This window comes from Lineus longissimus, chromosome 4 (assembly GCF_910592395.1).
Source record: "Lineus longissimus chromosome 4, tnLinLong1.2, whole genome shotgun sequence".
Lineage (NCBI taxonomy): Eukaryota > Metazoa > Nemertea > Pilidiophora > Heteronemertea > Lineidae > Lineus > Lineus longissimus.
The window spans coordinates 18559176-18576585 of NC_088311.1; the positions used below are offsets into that span (position 1 = coordinate 18559176).

At 41.8% G+C, this 17410-nt stretch overlaps 1 protein-coding gene across 7 annotated transcripts in view; it reads right to left on the reverse strand.

The window, feature by feature from the left end:
• Positions 1-3315: 3315 nt before the first annotated feature.
• LOC135486445 (tyrosine-protein phosphatase Lar-like) overlaps positions 3316-17410 on the reverse strand; it is a 31933-nt gene continuing 17838 nt past the window's right edge. The window contains exons 2-12 of one of the 7 annotated variants that reach the window (XM_064769231.1): positions 15723-16028; positions 14663-14836; positions 14049-14189; positions 11264-11536; positions 8731-9006; positions 8303-8427; positions 7593-7812; positions 7003-7181; positions 6388-6570; positions 5900-6074; positions 3316-5189 (exon numbers count right to left, since the gene is read on the reverse strand). In XM_064769231.1, coding sequence (XP_064625301.1) covers positions 5170-5189; positions 5900-6074; positions 6388-6570; positions 7003-7181; positions 7593-7812; positions 8303-8427; positions 8731-9006; positions 11264-11536; positions 14049-14189; positions 14663-14836; positions 15723-16028 — 2072 coding nt within the window. In that variant the 3' untranslated portion in view covers positions 3316-5169. Of the gene's footprint in view, positions 5190-5899; positions 6075-6387; positions 6571-7002; positions 7182-7592; positions 7813-8302; positions 8428-8730; positions 9007-11263; positions 11537-12909; positions 12925-14048; positions 14190-14656; positions 14837-15722; positions 16029-17410 lie in introns of all 7 variants that reach the window. The other 6 variants (XM_064769232.1, XM_064769230.1, XM_064769234.1 and 3 more) reach the window with 6 other exon arrangements.

The window sequence follows — 17410 nt, forward strand, 5'->3', positions numbered from 1 at the left end:
GCTTATTGCTTTAGTTCGTTAGCTCAATAGCATACGGTTCATATGCTTATTAAGTTGGGTGCATGGGCCGTCAGGCACTGTGCGCTTGTTTACCTTGGGTGTGAGTCTTAGGCTCTGCTCATTTATGATGCCCTTGTAGTTGGATCATTGCTCCCAACCAATTTGAAGCCCGCCCTTGATATCGCGAACCCATAGTTGGTGCGATGTTATGGTTTCAACAGTTTGGGCTTTGATACCCTGCAATGGGCTGGTTGTGCTAGGAGGGAGCTTCCCCCTTTATTCCTGCACATTGTCTTGTGTATGTGTCTTGGGCACTCCACATATCTACCTTGTGTATGGGTCTTAGGCTCTGCGCATTTATGATGCTCTCAACTGTAGTTGGATCGTTGCTTATCACTTGACAGTGTGCGCTATCGATACCCTGCATGAGGCGGTATTGTGCTGAGGGCTATCTCTCCTCACCACATTGTCTTGTGTATGTGTCTTGGGCACTCCACATATCTACCTTGTGTATGGGTCTTAGGCTCTGCGCATTTATGATGCTCTCAACTGTAGTTGGATCGTTGCTTCTCACTTGACAGTGTGCGCTATCGATACCCTGCATGAGGCGGTATTGTGCTGAGGGCTATCTCTCCTCACTTGCACAATTGTTCGTATAGTGCATGAAGTTTCAGGCTCTGCACGTTAATTATGATGCTCTCAACTGTAGTTGGATCTTTGCTTCTCATTTGATTAAAAGCAATCTTAGATATCATGTACTCCTGTCTTGGTGTTTTGTGTTTTGAAACCAATAGACACCCGATGGGTTGGTATCTAGGTTGTTTATCAATGGGCGCTCTCGATACCCTGCATGAGGCGGTAGTGTGCTGAGAGTTATCTCTCCTCACTTGCACAATTTGTGGTGATGCTGTTTTCTTAAAGCTCATATATATTAACAATCACGCTGTTCTTTTCTAGACCATGGCGTACAATACACAGAGGACGAGACAGAGCAAGCGACGTCGCCAAGCGGATGAGGAAGATACTCCATTGGTGCCGGTGCCAGCACCCGAAGGGGCAGCCCAAAATCCAACAGGTCCCAAGAGGCAGAAGAAAAAAGTCACTAAGAGGCGCAACGACCAAACGAATTCGGGACCGAGCGGAACAGACGTTAGTGCTATGTTTACTGAAATGAGGACGTTTATGTCCACCATGATGGACATGATGGCCAGGACTAACAATGTTACCACCAGCAATGCGTCTCTCGGTGCTACTGGATTACCGCTCAATAGTACTCAGCCGCAGTTACAGTATGGTCCGTCTTCGGGGGCGGTATCGGCTACCACGCAAGGAGTCATGCAGAACAGTCAGCTTCAGTCGAATCAGGGTCCGTCGTCGGCAGCAGGATCTGCAGCTCAGTTGGAATTGTCAAACCAACGCCAGACAAGCAGCGCCAATACTAACGGTGAGGGAGATATAGGCGAACCGTCGTTCACTGGTAGAGACATAAATGGTTCTCTTCTCTCGGTGGCCCGTCCGTTATATTACGGTGTCTCCGACAGGATCAGAGAGAAAGTTTGGGCCGGGAAATATGTGGATTTCCACAAGTTCTTGAAAACCTATAAGGACAAACCCAAGCCAACTGTCATAGCAACAGATGAGGATGGGGTGCCCATCTCCTTGTCATTTGGTAAAGTAACTAAAGACAAGCCTTTGTCACTTATACAGTGGTTGTCGTGCTTTGATGTTTTCGCATCGGTCTATGGGATGAAATTCCCAAATGATGTATATAAATTGGTACGGTACTCGGCATTAGTGAAAGAGATTGCGCACGAGGGAGGGGATTGGCGCTACTATGACGAGAATTTTTGCAAGTGGCGTCAAGAGGAACCTCTTGACTGGTTGGAAGTGGTACACACCTTGTACATGAAGGCCCATACAAGAGGGAGTTCTGATCTTTCCGCCAGTGACAAAACCATTTCCGGCGGTAAGAATCAGCCCTTTCGTGCTAACAAAGCCTCCAACGGCTTACCCAAAGGCACCTGCTTTGTCTACCAAAATACAGGCAAATGCAACAGAGGCGCCAAGTGCAAATTCCAGCACACTTGCGCTAAGTGCAAGGGTAAACACCCTACCTCCAAGTGTTACACCCAAAAAGGCTCTTCAAAGCAAGGTGATACCACGACCAAAGAACATTAATGATCCAACCCTAAATATTAGTGCTTCTCATTCCGTTCTCCCATCCCCGGTCAAAGTTAACACCTTGTGTGCCTACCTCTCCGGTTATGACCCGGTGAAATTACATTATTTGAAGTCGGGTTTTTCTGTCGGGTTTCGTTTACACTATGCTGGTAACATGGAATCCCTCATTTGTGAAAATTTAAAGTCGGCAAAGCAACATAAACATATAGTATCCTCTAAAATTCAGAAAGAGTTACAAGCCGGGCGTATTGCCGGCCCTTTTGATAGTCCACCTTTTCAAAATTTTCATGTTTCGCCTTTAGGGGTTGTTCCTAAAAAGACCCCTGGTGAATTCAGAATGATTCACCATCTTTCATTCCCTGAGGGGTCTTCGGTAAACGATGGCATTCCAGCAGATTGTAAGCATGTGCAATACGCGTCTATTCTTGACGCTATTGCAAGGATTAAAACGGTCCCCAACCCAGTCTTTTTGGCGAAAACTGACATCAAGTCAGCTTTTCGCATTATTCCCATTCATCCTGATGACTATCACTTGCTCGGTTTTACCTGGGAGGGCAAATATTATTACGATAAGGTTTTGCCTATGGGTTGCGGTAGTAGTTGCTCTATTTTTGAAGCGTTGAGTACGGCTTTAGAATGGATAGCCATAAAAAAGTTGCACATACAATCTATGGTTCACATTCTGGATGATTTCCTATTGATGGTGCACGGTTTTGCCAACTGCCAACGACAATTAGGGCTCTTCAAAAAGCTGTGTGATGACTTAGGTGTGCCCTTAGTTATTGAGAAGACTTTTGGGCCCGATAGGGTTATGCCTTTCGTAGGCATAGTCTTGGATACCATTAAGTTTAAAGCAAGCTTACCGCCTGATAAATTACACAAATGTCACACACAAATATCCTTGGCCAATTAATAATATATTTCGGAGTTTAGTTAGTTATTGGGAGACTGCATAAAAAGTTATGTTGGAATGACCCAGAAAGTCGTTAAGAGTCATTGCACAAGAGCAAGAGATAGGGTAAGCACATTTTAGTCGGAGATTATGAATTGATTTTCCAGAGTGGTACTCCATGGCGAGGCGATTACCTGTTAACAGGTTGAGCAAAAACACACTATGTAGGCCAGTTTGTTTGAATATATTATTTTTTTTATTAATTTACAATATCTTAATTCCCTATTTGATGGGTCACTCATACGAAATTTACACATTCAATATTTTTTATGGCAACAATGAGATTCTACAGTACATCTAAGAAGGTTACAAGGGAAGCGGGTACTTGTCCGACGTCCCATAAAAAAAGCCTCGTACCGATCGATTCCCGACAGGCTATTCCAGCGCATATCATCTCGACACATCATTTTCTGGCACTTCCAATTCTTCCGAATTGCACAGAAAATAGGGTGTCTATCCTGAAAATCCCAACAATTCTTTGGGCCATCCCTAAAAATGCATCCGTCCCCTCATAACATGCACACTATATTCTAGTGAAGCCAAAAGACATGACTTTCCGTGTTTTCTATTTGCTTAATAGCATCATGTGTAACGGTCCAGCATCCGCCTCTTCCGTCCTCTCTTTGCTTATTTTTCATGTTAAAGCAAACTGTGGTTCTATGATACAGATCTGCCATGACATCCTTCTGTATCCCGAACAGAAGTAATGAACATGATAAATGGCATCAGTTTGGTACTTCATATGTATGAATTAGACTCCATTAAGTAACTTGATTCTCATTAGCTCGATTTGTGGTCCCTGGTCAAAATTTCCATTCTTCAAATATTGGATACTAGTACATTTGTATATCAAAAGACTGCCTTGTCAAAGGAAAGTACATACACTTTAAAGCTAAACCTACATTTTGAAAGGCATGCAGTTTAAGTAAAACGCTTTTCCATAATTGTACATTATGTATGGGACATATAAGAGTTATTATACCTAAGTTTGATACATAAGATATCTTCCGAATTTTCGAGTCTTCAATCTTACCCTGCAGCGGACATGCGTGGCTCGGAGCTTCGTCCACCGTTTTCATAATGGCTATAATCTTGATGGTTGCGTGTACCAGAACTGGCCAGTACCAGCAATGCCCTCTTATGGTTTGGTGACGAGAATACATTCATCTATGACGAAGTTCTTAAAACCTGCATTTATTGCTAATTGTCCAATTCCATCATCTGACTTTCAAGTTTCTGATCAACATCATCTGACTTTCAAGTTTTTGATCAACAAGTTAATTTCATGAAGCCTTCTTGGTACCAAAAAATCCCGTTTTAGCTGAATCAATAAAATCCTATCAATGGGAGATTTTGGACCTTGGGATGATCATTGACAATACGGACAATGCGTTGTTTCTTTTTTGTGGTGTTTTAATACATATGTACATTTTTTATTCCTGTGAATTTTCGCTAGTATCTTTATCTATTCTTTATCCAATGAGAGACATCAGGCCATATGACCTATCGCCATATTGACAACGGTAAAGTGATGCTTTAGAATATGGCATGTTTGGAAGTCATTACAATACATCTTCGATCCAACATAACCAAATGCTGAATTTCAGTAGAATATAAATTTTTATGTCTCATTTTCAGAAGAGTTTATAGGTAATCGTGCCTCCCAAAATCTGTCATCCTGACCTGAATTGCCATTCTGCTCTTGCTGAAGACAGTTAGGACCACAACTGGCAGTTTTTTATGTTGTCTCATCGTGCGGAGTCCAACAATTAGTGCCTAGTTCTCCAACCCATATCTTAACTGATAAAGAAAATGGGCACCTGTATGGAGAAGGCGGCCAGATCTATTTCCAAAATGAATCCTTTTGAGATTTATAACTGAGGCCACCAATCACTTGGTCGATTCCTGGTCTTTGCTGTGGCAGTCTTTTGTCCATATATAGAGTACATGTACTTTGAATCGTTAGAAGTCTTGGAATGACTGAGGATCCCGAAAAAACTTGTCAGTGAAGCACCACAATGGAGCCTTCTTTGGGTTCACCAAGGCTTTGAAAATGCTGAAAAAGATGTTTTATTAAAGTGAAAATCTAATTCCTGTTATCTTTCACTAAAGATTGGCTTATAGTCATACTCTTCTGAACTGGCATTCCAGAATGGACCAGAATTACCTTCGTTTTTGTCTCAATATCTCCAAAAGGGTGCGTAGTCCAAGTACACCTTTGGGCATATTGGGGTAGGCAATGCGATGTTTTACTATCTCACGTCGAGGTCTACATTATGTTCTCTGACGTGTTCCATTTTAACTTAGAGTCCCTGCGCGCTCAAAAACTAGCCTAAACAATGATTCCACTGCAGACGTCAATACACCATAAACACGTCTTTGGGTTATATACGTCTGGCATGCTTGTGGTTCCACTAAAAAAACGGTTCCATTTATCACACTTTACTAGCCTCTTGTGATGAAGCCATTACTGAGAAAACTTTTTCTGTTAAAGGGGATTTCGCACGACCAGCGATTAAGTCTGCCTGCTTTTTACATTTTCATGGGCGGTGACAATAATACCTTCTCATTTCCTGTTTAAAAGTCCGGCGCAGATTAGTTAGCTAATAGATAGATTCGACGGGTCCGATGAACATGTTGACAATAAGGCCTGCAATAGGGTTCCATTCAGAAACTCGCATATGGCTAAATGCATCCATTGCTTTGATACCGATTGAGGCGCGTGAAGGGCATTGTATCGCTGGTGCGAAATTCGCTTTAACTCACCTCTCAGAAGAATTAAAGCCAGGAGAATGCCACTCGGCACTAAAGCTGTTGCACCACAGCGACCACAATGACCACCACTGTACTGTCGGGGTTGTGTACTCGTCTTTAGGATACCATTTCGTATACATTTATCTCCGTGTAAAACATCGGAATATGGCGTTGATGTATGTACAGTCTGAAAGGAAGAAAAGCAATACAATTTCAAACGTTTTCCCATGTGATTTTCCCCGTAAGTCTTTTGAGACACAAAATTAATGTTCAAATTAGAAAACGCAGTTTCTTTATAGACTGGTCATCACATGACATCGTTTGTCCAATCAGGTGCTGGGATTGTAGCTAGTCACGATGTGATGAATGACAGCAACACTCAATCTCCCAACGAGAGGACTCTGCTGCATTTACCTCGGCCTAACCGGAAGAGGCCAAATGTACGTTATCACTAAGCAACCGTTACCAATGGCATGGCTAGGAGATTGAGCAACACTCACCTCTGATGTTTTCGGATCGATGGTATATACCCGAAGAAATATTCTATATTTTTTATCAGGCAGAAGTTGTCTATTGACATAGTTGCCATATACTTTTCCGTCACCTAGGATGAACTTGTCTGGTATCTTATCGCCGAATTCAGCAGTAATATAGGCGGAGTCTGGGGTCCCTGCCATTGTCATCTGAAAGTAAAAAGGCAAATAATAGCGATTTACTGGAGGCTGTCACTATCATTTTTGACATTGTTCCGAGGAGAAGGTTGAACTGAAATTATAGTGTTTGCAAACCGTGAAATAGTTTAATGTTCGCATTTTCATGGTGCCCTAAAACCCCGTTCTTTCGCCAAGTTTAAACTTGGCGTCAGTCAACCGGGGAGATGTATGATGCGGATTCATCGGGAGCCGGGTTTGAGATAGCTTGCGCGTAATATCTGGTCAATACCGGTCGACTGGGGGCTACTGCTGGCGATAGCATAGACGCTTCACAATCTTCAGGGTTCACGCAGCGAAATATGTATACATGTACGTTTCCACACTAATTGGTGTGACAACTGGTTACTTAGCAATACATGGTGATTTAGATTTCCTTATTGCTAACAAGTACATTGTACTCACATTTTCGAGTTGTATCTCATCTGGGTCCAGGGAGGGCCGCTCCAACGGCACGACAACCAGTAAATGGTAGGTGTACTCCGGCTGCATTTGGACGATAAATTGAGCCAAGTCCAAGTGGATTGTACAAATCGTCCTCTGTTCTGTTGATAACACTTGCGGAACGCCAGAAAGAGCTGGAGCTGAAGTGAGAAATTGCATGTCAGAGAAATGACATGTCGGAGCGGGTAAATGCAGTCATGTAATTAACCAACTCCAGAGGGCATGACATATTCTTTCCGCAACCTGCAGGTCAAATGGGAGCTGGTCTGAGCTGGCTGGGACATGCGCCGAATGCCACCTAGCTCATCTATCCACACGAATTGCAATTCGATGGGCATTGGATTCTGGCCAAGAAATCAATACGTTCTCAAAGAAAGACTTGAAGTCGTACGCGGCGGTAGAAAAGATGACGAAGGAACTCGGTCTATAATGTGGCCGGGAAACATCCAGGATAAGCTGCCGAGCAGAAAGCGACTGGAAACTTGTCTTACAAACTGTATACATAGGTATCATGAGGGTAATTATAAGAATATTGCAAAAAAATGACAAACCTTCTATCCTTGTTGTTGATACAACAGAACTGGAGGAAGTCGATCCGTCATTGAACATGGCCGTCACGGAAAATGTGTATGTCGTTGCTGCCAACAGGTCGGGCACGGTCACCACGGAGGCGTTGGTCTGGTCGGGAACGGGCGGAAATGTTATGGTCCCGAGCGTAAAATTGGTCGTAATATCCGAAATGTTGGGATCTTTTCCTTCAACCCATGTTACCTGAAACAAGATTCAAGAAGCGTGAAGACTATTTTTCAGATTTTTTGTGATGGGTAAGCCTTTGATTTCTGTTTCTCGCCCGTGTTTCACCCTCGCCTTTTGAAAACTCTTTCTTGATAAGCGGCAAGCAACTGGATAATTTCGAAGACCGATGCCAAATGTAGTGCCTACCATAACCAGGTCTGTTCTCTTCCTTTGCACACCCTAATAATAGGCAATTTCGCAACCCCTCCGAACGACGAAGTGTAACTACGCGGTCTGACGTATCAACAAGTTCTATGCTGAATTCAGTTATACGCAAAACTGGTAAACCATCTTCAGCTTTTTACCTTGCACAATACTCAAATCTTTTAAAGGTCGTCGATAAGGTACATTACATACTTCGTCGGTTGTATAAATATATAGCTTTTCGTACGGGTTGCGAAACCAGCCCATCCTATGTCTCGGGTAACAAAATCTTAGTGGAGCTACATGTAAATGCTTCACTTACCATATAACTGGAAACGCCCGGGCGAATCGGTGGCCACCATGAAAGCGTAACAGATGATGAGGTGGTCGATTTTTTACGAAGTCCCTTTATACTGTCTATGTCGTCCTTGATGATTTCCGCGGGACCTGGAACGAAACGACGAAGAGCCAGTATTAGAGAAACCGCGGTGCTAAGAATAGAGAATGAGTGTCTGAGATAGTGATGCCCCTCAAAAAACAATCGCTCGTCTCCGCATCTAATCTATCGTGGTTTTAACATTGCGCTTTATGCCGCAATTTACATTGGTTATCAGCTAAATCTCCACAGAGGCGCACTACAGAATCACCGAGCTGCTCGCAAATTGCTACACGTGAGCTCGACCTTCGAGTACAGTACAAAGTCGCAACTACCAGACCGGAATGCAAACCCACGACTCTAGAAAAGCCTACCTTGTTGCCTGATTATAACTGCAGCCGTAACACTGACCATCCCGAGCGGAGACCCAGCCACACAAGTGTAGTTCGCCGCCTCTGTAATATTGGTCAGGGACAGCGTACTGCGGCCATTCGACGAGTCTCCCTTGGTAGTGATTTGGTCGTTATTCTTTATCCACACGACGTTCGGCTGGGGGCGCCCTTTCGCTTCACAATCTAGGACCAGCGACCCTCCTTCGTCGACCACTTGGTCTTGAGGGATGATGGTGAATACAGGACGTACTCCAGCATCTGTCCAAAGTAATATATTATAATATGGCATATGATGCGAAAAAAAATTGTCAGTTGATATTGTGTTGGGTTTGCGATATTAAAAGTGGGTGTTCAATCTACAGCAAAATTGAAATAACAAGGCATGGTTCCAAATGGGAATTTTCTTTCAGTGTGGTCGCTTCACAAAACGACTACGCTCGGCCGAACTGAAATTTACTAAGTACCCGCTGGTGCAGATAGCATTTTTTATGATACTACAGCTTCCCACCAACAGGCCCGGGCTAACGGCGGAACTAGCGGGTAATCTAAATGAGCACCGCTGGGCCTATACTCTTCCCGCAGCAGTGTGACTGCATCGGAATACACCCTTGTTGAATTAATTCGTTAGTTCCATTGCTAGTTTTGAGGGATTACGCATGGTGTACTGTTGTCGGATCATGGCAAACTATTCCCCTTCATTGCCCAGTAGATATCCCCGACAGTATAAGCTGACATTCATCACCGGCATTTCATGAATTTTTAGAACAAATGTGACAATAAATATGAATTGATTGCCACTTGTTCTACGGACACAATAATAAATGTTTCTGCAAGACAGCTACCAACGGAGTACCCCCCAAAAACACTTAAGTTTATTACCAGACAAATAACTCAATATTACAAATCCCGCAGCGTCATTTAATGCAACTTCCACGGATAATTAAATTCTCCTCACAAACGAAGCGTTTTAATTGGCAATACATCATTTCCTAAATGCTTTATATAATTAGTCATATATCATAGCATCGGTATAACCAAGGCAACAATGATAATCCAACATTGACCGAAGTGCAAGATTGATAGGGAGGCAGTGCTGCATTCCACTACATTTAATAGGGTGTATATTTTGTAGAAAAAAAGGCTTCGCAAGTAGGCTGGTCTATTTTGCTGTTTTATTCTCGATTACAGTTGACTTTTTGTTAAAATTCTATGAGCACAGTTAAACTTTTATTGTTCCCTAATTTTTCAACTTAAAGAAGAAAAGAAAAAACAACAAACAGTGTGATATAAGACTTCAAAGCACCAGCCACTATCATATGAAGACTTACAAAGAAGCACAACGATTTGAAAACGTGCCTAATTGTAATCTCGATTTTCCTGACACCAATCGTTCTCTGATTTCTTTTCGACCTATCATGAAAAATTGTAATTTGATACGAGTTCCCTATGATCTTTTTTTCGGAAGTTATTCCAAATTTGAAGTAAATGAAATAATATTTGTTTTTGTGCCAGCCCAAGCCAGTATTTGCCCAACATTGTTTTATTACATGTACGAGTACTATTAAACTTTATAAAATCAACTACAATCGGGAAAGGAACTTCGCAATAGATCTTCCCCCTTTGGTACAACTGACTATGGTCCATTTCACGAGAAAATGAATCTAGGACTTTTGGTGCCTTTCACACAGAAAATGCAGCAGTTGAACAATGAAAATGTCATACTTCATCTGAAATTTCAAAATCCGAGGTATCTTAAATATGTTACTTGGCCAGAATCAGACAACGCATGCACATGACACGAACAACCCATTTGAAGCGAAATGCAATTCAATAAATTGTCCCAGCCACTTTCGCTTTTTGCAGACAGTGTCATATTTTCGTGATATGGACTATTTTAAAGGGTCAACTTGGGTATGACTTCCAGCAGGACCGTGACTACTTCCAACAGGATAATTTTAAAACCTTTGAACTGCAATAAACAATGCACTCGAACTGGGTGTATCCATAGGCCTGTCTGAGTTTAACAAGCCATGTCCAAAACTGATTCCAAACCCCAAGCAAAAATTATTATTAGAGATCGGAATCAGTGCGATACTACATGTGGCGGCGCATTGTGGCAAGGAAAGTCATTATCCTCCTACCATGCCCAAGTTATCCCTTTAAAAGACAGAATATGAATGTGATGGCATTCCAAGCTACTATTGAGAGAGAGAGTATACGGCGTACAAAGCAGATAGAGGGTGCACTGTGTTACACAATTACATACTGATGAAGATGGGTGCAGGTTTATTCGTCATATTTCTCAGTCCAGAAACAAGATATGGGGTGGGTTTCCGAAAACGGACTCGAAGCAACGAAATATACCTCAGAATATTTTTAAAAAATTATGGTTAGTAATCACGGCGGATGCTTTATCCGACGTCCTTTTCGTCCAAAAAATATTTTTTCCTTTTATTCTGTGAAAAACGCTCACTTTTGACCTTGGCCTACATTATTCACATTGACCTCCACTTACCTTTGACCTTGATATGTGTCGTATACTGCGTCGTTCCAAGCTCCGAGATGGCCACACACGTGTAGTTCCCCGTCTTCCTCATACTTACTATGATCAGACTATTCTTCCCGAAGGGAACATTGTCATTGGCTGAGACAGTTTTGAATTCGCTGACCCAGAACACTTTGGGTTCAGGGTTACCGAATGCTATGCAAGTCAAGTTGAGAGTATCGCCGTATTCGACTGTCATCTCGGCAGGCGGTGAACTTGATATGTAGGGGTAGACCTTTCGAACTGTTGGAAAAGATGACATGCAGAATCTAGAGGAGTTCTATCGCTGACGAAGACGGTGCATGTACATGTACGCCATTGCACGCGAAAAGCCTTCCAAAATCCATATCATAGTTTAACAATGTTTAAGAATGAATTATATAAATAATTTCTTCTACACCTGTGGACTAGTTTGAACAGCTCCTTCCAAAGTCACATTGACTAACCAAAATGAAAAAATGTGTGTCTCGAGTTCAAATTACGTCAAATTATACGTTCAAGGACCAACATCGAAATTCAAGTTCTTAAAAGCATCAAATTAAACCGGACTTTATATCAATAATTTCGAAAGTTAAAGCATCGAGTGATAAAAACGCCATGTCGAAATATCCGGTTTCTGATACTCGAAGCATACCCCGAGAAACAAATCTAATTCCAGTACGGTACCTTAAAATGGTGTATACACACGCCGAAAACCATATAAACAGAACTTTTACCGAGGACCACCAGGCAGAAGTCAGTTGATTGTGAATAGAATTTTCAGAAACATGACAGGGAAGACATGATCTAGAATAATTCAGCCACCACAAAACAGTACAACTAATTTCGGTGTCTAAAAACCTCAAACTGTGTAATTTGGTGCACACCCGACATGACTCTTGATCTATAAATTTTCTTTCAAAACCACTTGCGCAGACAATTTTTATACTGCGATATTCTTCTTGCATCTTGTTTTTACAGCACTGTTTGTCAATTTAGACTTAGAATTTTAAACGTTCAATTTTTTTATATAAACACTTTAATGGTGTACTCTGCGGCACTGTCAAAATTTTATTTTTTGCGGATCTATAAGATGACTTCAAGTAGGTTAAGAGTCTCCCTGCTGAAAAAACGTTAGAATATTAACGTAATAAATGACAATCCGATGAGATGTCTAAAATGTCAAGACCGTGGCGAAAAAGTATATAACTCGTTAACTTCATTTTGCACTACAGGGGAGTCTTCTTCAAGTATACTCTTAGCCTTCACTACTTGAATCTAGAAAATCTGGAGTGTAGTTCTGGGGGACATTTTTTTGTACTTTATGTTTTATAGTTGGGTGGGAAATTTGATAGCAGTGTTGGAAAGTTTAACGTTAGATTAAATTTGAACTGTCCACCATTCTTGGAGTAAACAGGGACTGTTTTTATCATTGCAATATAGGGTATTTACGCTCAAAGAGGAAGGACATTTCCTACTGTCCGACGGGACTAAGAGGTGGGTGAAGGAAAAGCATGCGTAGGGAAGAATAACGATCAAGAAGAAAAACATCATGCGTTTAAAAAGGGTTGCAAACATTATGTTAGTCCGAAACAACCATGCTGATGAACAAATATCATATCACCGACCACACTTACATTTAGGACGTGACTCTTAAATGATATTACATGTAAATTCTAGAATCTGAAGATGTGCAACACTGACGTCACTAAATGGCGACTTCGGTGGCAAACATGGCCAATAACAAATGAATAAGTAATAAAATTGATGATGGATACAGAGAATTCATCAAATTTTAAATCTTTAAGAGATGTTGAAATTACAGTAGAACCTCTCTATTAAGGACACCCTTGGTACTGACAAGCGCTGTCCTTATTAGACAGAGGTGTCCTGATTAGAGAGGTCAAATTGAATGGAAAAAACAATTTGGGACCAAAACTAGTGTCCTTAATAGAGAGGTTGTCCTTAATAGAGAGGTGTCCACTAAGGGAGGTTCCACTGTACATTATTTATCTAATCGAAGAAATATCATAGAGTTTGCATGGCCGTCTCGGAAATAAAGCTCGACTTCTACCATGTCTACGCAGGGAACCAAGGTGTTCTTCAAGAATTTCTTTGCATGTTTGAGTAAATGGTCTTCTCACTTGATCCAGATGTGAAGGTTGTTCAAGTTAACTATAGTTAAGAGTATAATTTCTACATTGAGGCAAAGAGAGTGACTTTCAAGTTCCATCGAGTTCATCTCTGGATAGTCGATGCAGTGTCTCACATTTCATGATCTGGTCGAAATCATTCGAATTTCATTTTCAACAAGTTGCGTGCACTTTTTTCCCCAACTGAACAAGATGATATTCCTACTTACATGCACAATCTTGGCCATACGTTTCAAAATAATTACAAACCCAAAAGTGACGCCGGATATGATTAAAACGATGTACAAACGTGAGATTTTTAAATTTCTTTCTTACTAATAAAGGCTTTTTAATCACGTGTCCCATAGTGCATATTGTATTATCTGTCCTGTGTTCATTGCGTATTGTTTTGCGTATTCTTTACGTCATTCATGCAATCCGTGTTAAAATGTTTATTAACCACATAAAACTATGATACCTAATGCATTTTGCTAGTACAAGACACTACGAAATTCACTGTACAATACCGTACACCACTATTGAAGTACAGTGTACCAAGGGCGGCTAACCAAGCTTCTATCACTAGTTCCCTGGGCCATGCTTGGGTTGTCATGCCACATGAAAAGTATGGAAAATGAACGCACCTATGTCTGTGTCGACGCTGATAGACTCACCTCTTACGTGGAGGTTGGCACTGTAAGAATAGTCAGTGCCCACGCTATTTTCCGCCACACATTCATATTTTCCACTGTCTGATGATTTTGCGCGCTCGATTCGTAAAGAACCTAAGAAATGTAGAAATTTGAACACATGAAATCACATAACAAAACAAAAACCAGCTTATGTATCATTATTTTCTGTACAAACGACTCGATGATGCTACTCGCGATCGTCTGTATTCAGGATGCAGTTTCTACTCCGACCCATCACCTTTAGTCTAGCTGCTGGACATATGGTTGTATAAAGGTTCACCCTGGAAAATCAGCACAGGTAGGACTTCTGGAATTGTCACGACCCCTTTTCCCCGAGATTGGCGAAATTGGCATAAAAATCACAACTTTATGATGGCTAGAAAGGGAATTCAGGTGTTCGCAGGACACTTTTCTGTTCATCCGGTGGGTCAGCGACACATGACCTCGGGTAACGGCAATCCCCATATCCAGGAAATCCTCCCTCGATTCGAGGAATACTCTCGGGAAATGTTGGGCGGATTCTTCAGGATGATGTTATAGATTAAACTAGAGAATGGTACCATTACCGGACGGAGACAGTGAAAACCTCGGTTCTTCCATGTCGACTGGCTGCCATTCCTTCAACCATCGCACTGTGGGCGCCGGGTCTCCTGCAGCGCTACAAGTCATGACCACCGGTCGACCAGTCTCCACCACGCGGAAGTTGGGCTGTGTTGTGATAAAGGGGAAACCATCAGGCTCTGTAGATAAAACAAACAAGAAAACATTAACAAACGTGTAGTTATCATTTTCCTTGAACCAAGAACCTCCGGAATGTTCTGGAGTATCACTGCTTACATTTCTCAGTGCATTGCGGCGTCGTATTCCTCCAACACCCCAATGGCATGGCAGATCAGTTTGCAATCTAAAACCAGGTAGACCAATAATTATTCGCCCCTCGCGAAATGTACAGCGTAGCACATCGAAACGTATTTTAATGGACTAAACACCAGGTGGAGAACCTTTCTTGTGATAATTATTTGCTTGATTTTAAAGGACAAGATGGGAACGAGAAAATGTGTCCTTAAACTACCAAGGGAGTCGGCTTTTAAACAAATAGGAACTATCACGGTTATAAACATGTAAGCCAACATGCCGGCAATGTCCAAACACGATAGTTCCTCTTCAGTTCAATAGGCGGTATACTGATTGCGCACATTTCTCACACTGCTCGTCTTCTAACCATCAGTAGGCTATAGCTAAAAAAAACACCACAAGGAACATAAACACATACTTTCACGAACCGGCAGTCAAACTAACGCAACTTGCACTGTTCACTCGAAAGAAAATTGTCTGCCAATTGTGCATAAATGCATCACCCCCAAACACAAATTATATTGGTGCCCACTAATTATTCAAACCGAAAGATAGTAAAGTGACCATGCTATAAAGGAAAGAAATAGACCATAACCTGTGTTTTTGAGGTCGTTCTGCGATGACCCGCTTAACCCTTTGATCATGCGTCGGTTAGAGAGGAGACGTCCCCAACTTATAAAGATGAGTAGTTGTGGAATATACAGCTAAAGGATTGTCTCATGCTATCATAATCGCAGGTCGACAAAAATCGCTAGTTTGGGGGCGCTTTACCTGTTTCTGTCTTATAAATATGCACTGTTGCTGAGGCACTTTCTCCCTGACCGACGCCATTGCCGACGTCACAAGTTATCAATATGGTGTCCTTCTTTGCCGAAATCCGACTCATTCTCAGTAAAGACCCCCCTTTTAAATTGAGAATGTTATAGCGTCTTTTTCCAGCTGCTATCACTTTGCCGTTTTTGAGCCAGGTGACCTCCGGTGTGGGATTTCCGGTTGTGAAGCAATAGAATATGGCGACTCCATTTTCGATCACTTTCATGTCTTTGGGCGGAACAATAATCTTGGCCGGAGATGCGTCTGAAAGAAGAGAAAAAAATATTGTTGGTTTGGTTTTAATAAGGATTGATTTACAAAATATTTATAAAATATTGTTCCTGTATCAGGTGGTGACCGTCGATTGCGTCAAGAACCTTTTGCTTTTTCTTCCGTCCCCAGGTACGTACGCTAGAGGGGAAGTACAGTGCTCGAATGTACGCAATATATTACAAAACCACTCATTTCAGGAGACACAAAAGTGCTACAAACATATTTCATTCACATGTGAAAATTTCATGACTATGACTTCAGAAGAAAGGGTTCATTTATCCACGGAGAAAGTAGTTATGTATGTAACAATAATGTTGCGGCCGCGACGGAGTCCCGTAACGACGAAAATCGAGAATTCGATTCAGCCCACAACAAAATGACTGACTTCCATAAACAAACCACACTGAAGCATACGTTACGATTATTTTAAGACCTTCATTTATCTGATTTAAGGGGTGACCATCAGGTTCCACCATTTTGGCAAGAACTTGAAATCCTAAAGCAATTAGGACTCTTGCAAAATAAAGTAAATGCCAATGTCAAGGGTGTGAGTCGGTTACCAATTTCAATTTCAATTTCAATTTCTAAGAGTTCTATTTGCTTTAGGATTTCAAGTTCGAGCTAGAATGGTGGTGCCTATGGTCAATCCTTAATTAGGATGGAGCTTGCATCGGTACTCGCACACAGCGCTATAAACGGCCGTGCACGGATGCATAACGCGAGTAGTATGCTTGATAGTCATTTAGTGCTCTTGCATACCATCGTCACCAACCTCCGAGACATTTACACCCACTCCTGAAACACATCCGCATTACTTCAAAAGGTTGCAAGAGAGCAGCGCAAGACGTACTTCCATCTCTGCCCCGTCAGATATTTGCTTGATGGATGAGGATACCACTCGTATATCGATAAGGCCAGATATAGAGAGACAAAATAGTTTCTCGTCCAAGCCTCTTCTCAAAACTGGAATATCTTTCCGTGCAACACAGAAATGATATATAATGATGATTTGTTATGTCTTTCCATTAGAACAATGTTCATTGTGCTCAGCATATACCTATTGAAAGAGCAGGAATATTATGATACAATTATACAGTACATTTTCGTGGACATAAGGGGGGCGGGCAGCAATAAGGACTCTTGAATCTATTCAGCGGTGGCCTAAATCGGGCACGAGAAACAGGTATCTATCTTTACATGGCCTAATATTGCCCAATATCGACTTTTGGCATTGCTATCAGTTCCCATCACAGTATAATATTGTTAAATCGGAGCACGGGCTGTGGAATTCTGTAAGTCACTGAGAACTTGATTAGGGAAATTGCCCTCATTCTAGGCGAACGTGATATACGGACTAATCGCTTCCAGATCGA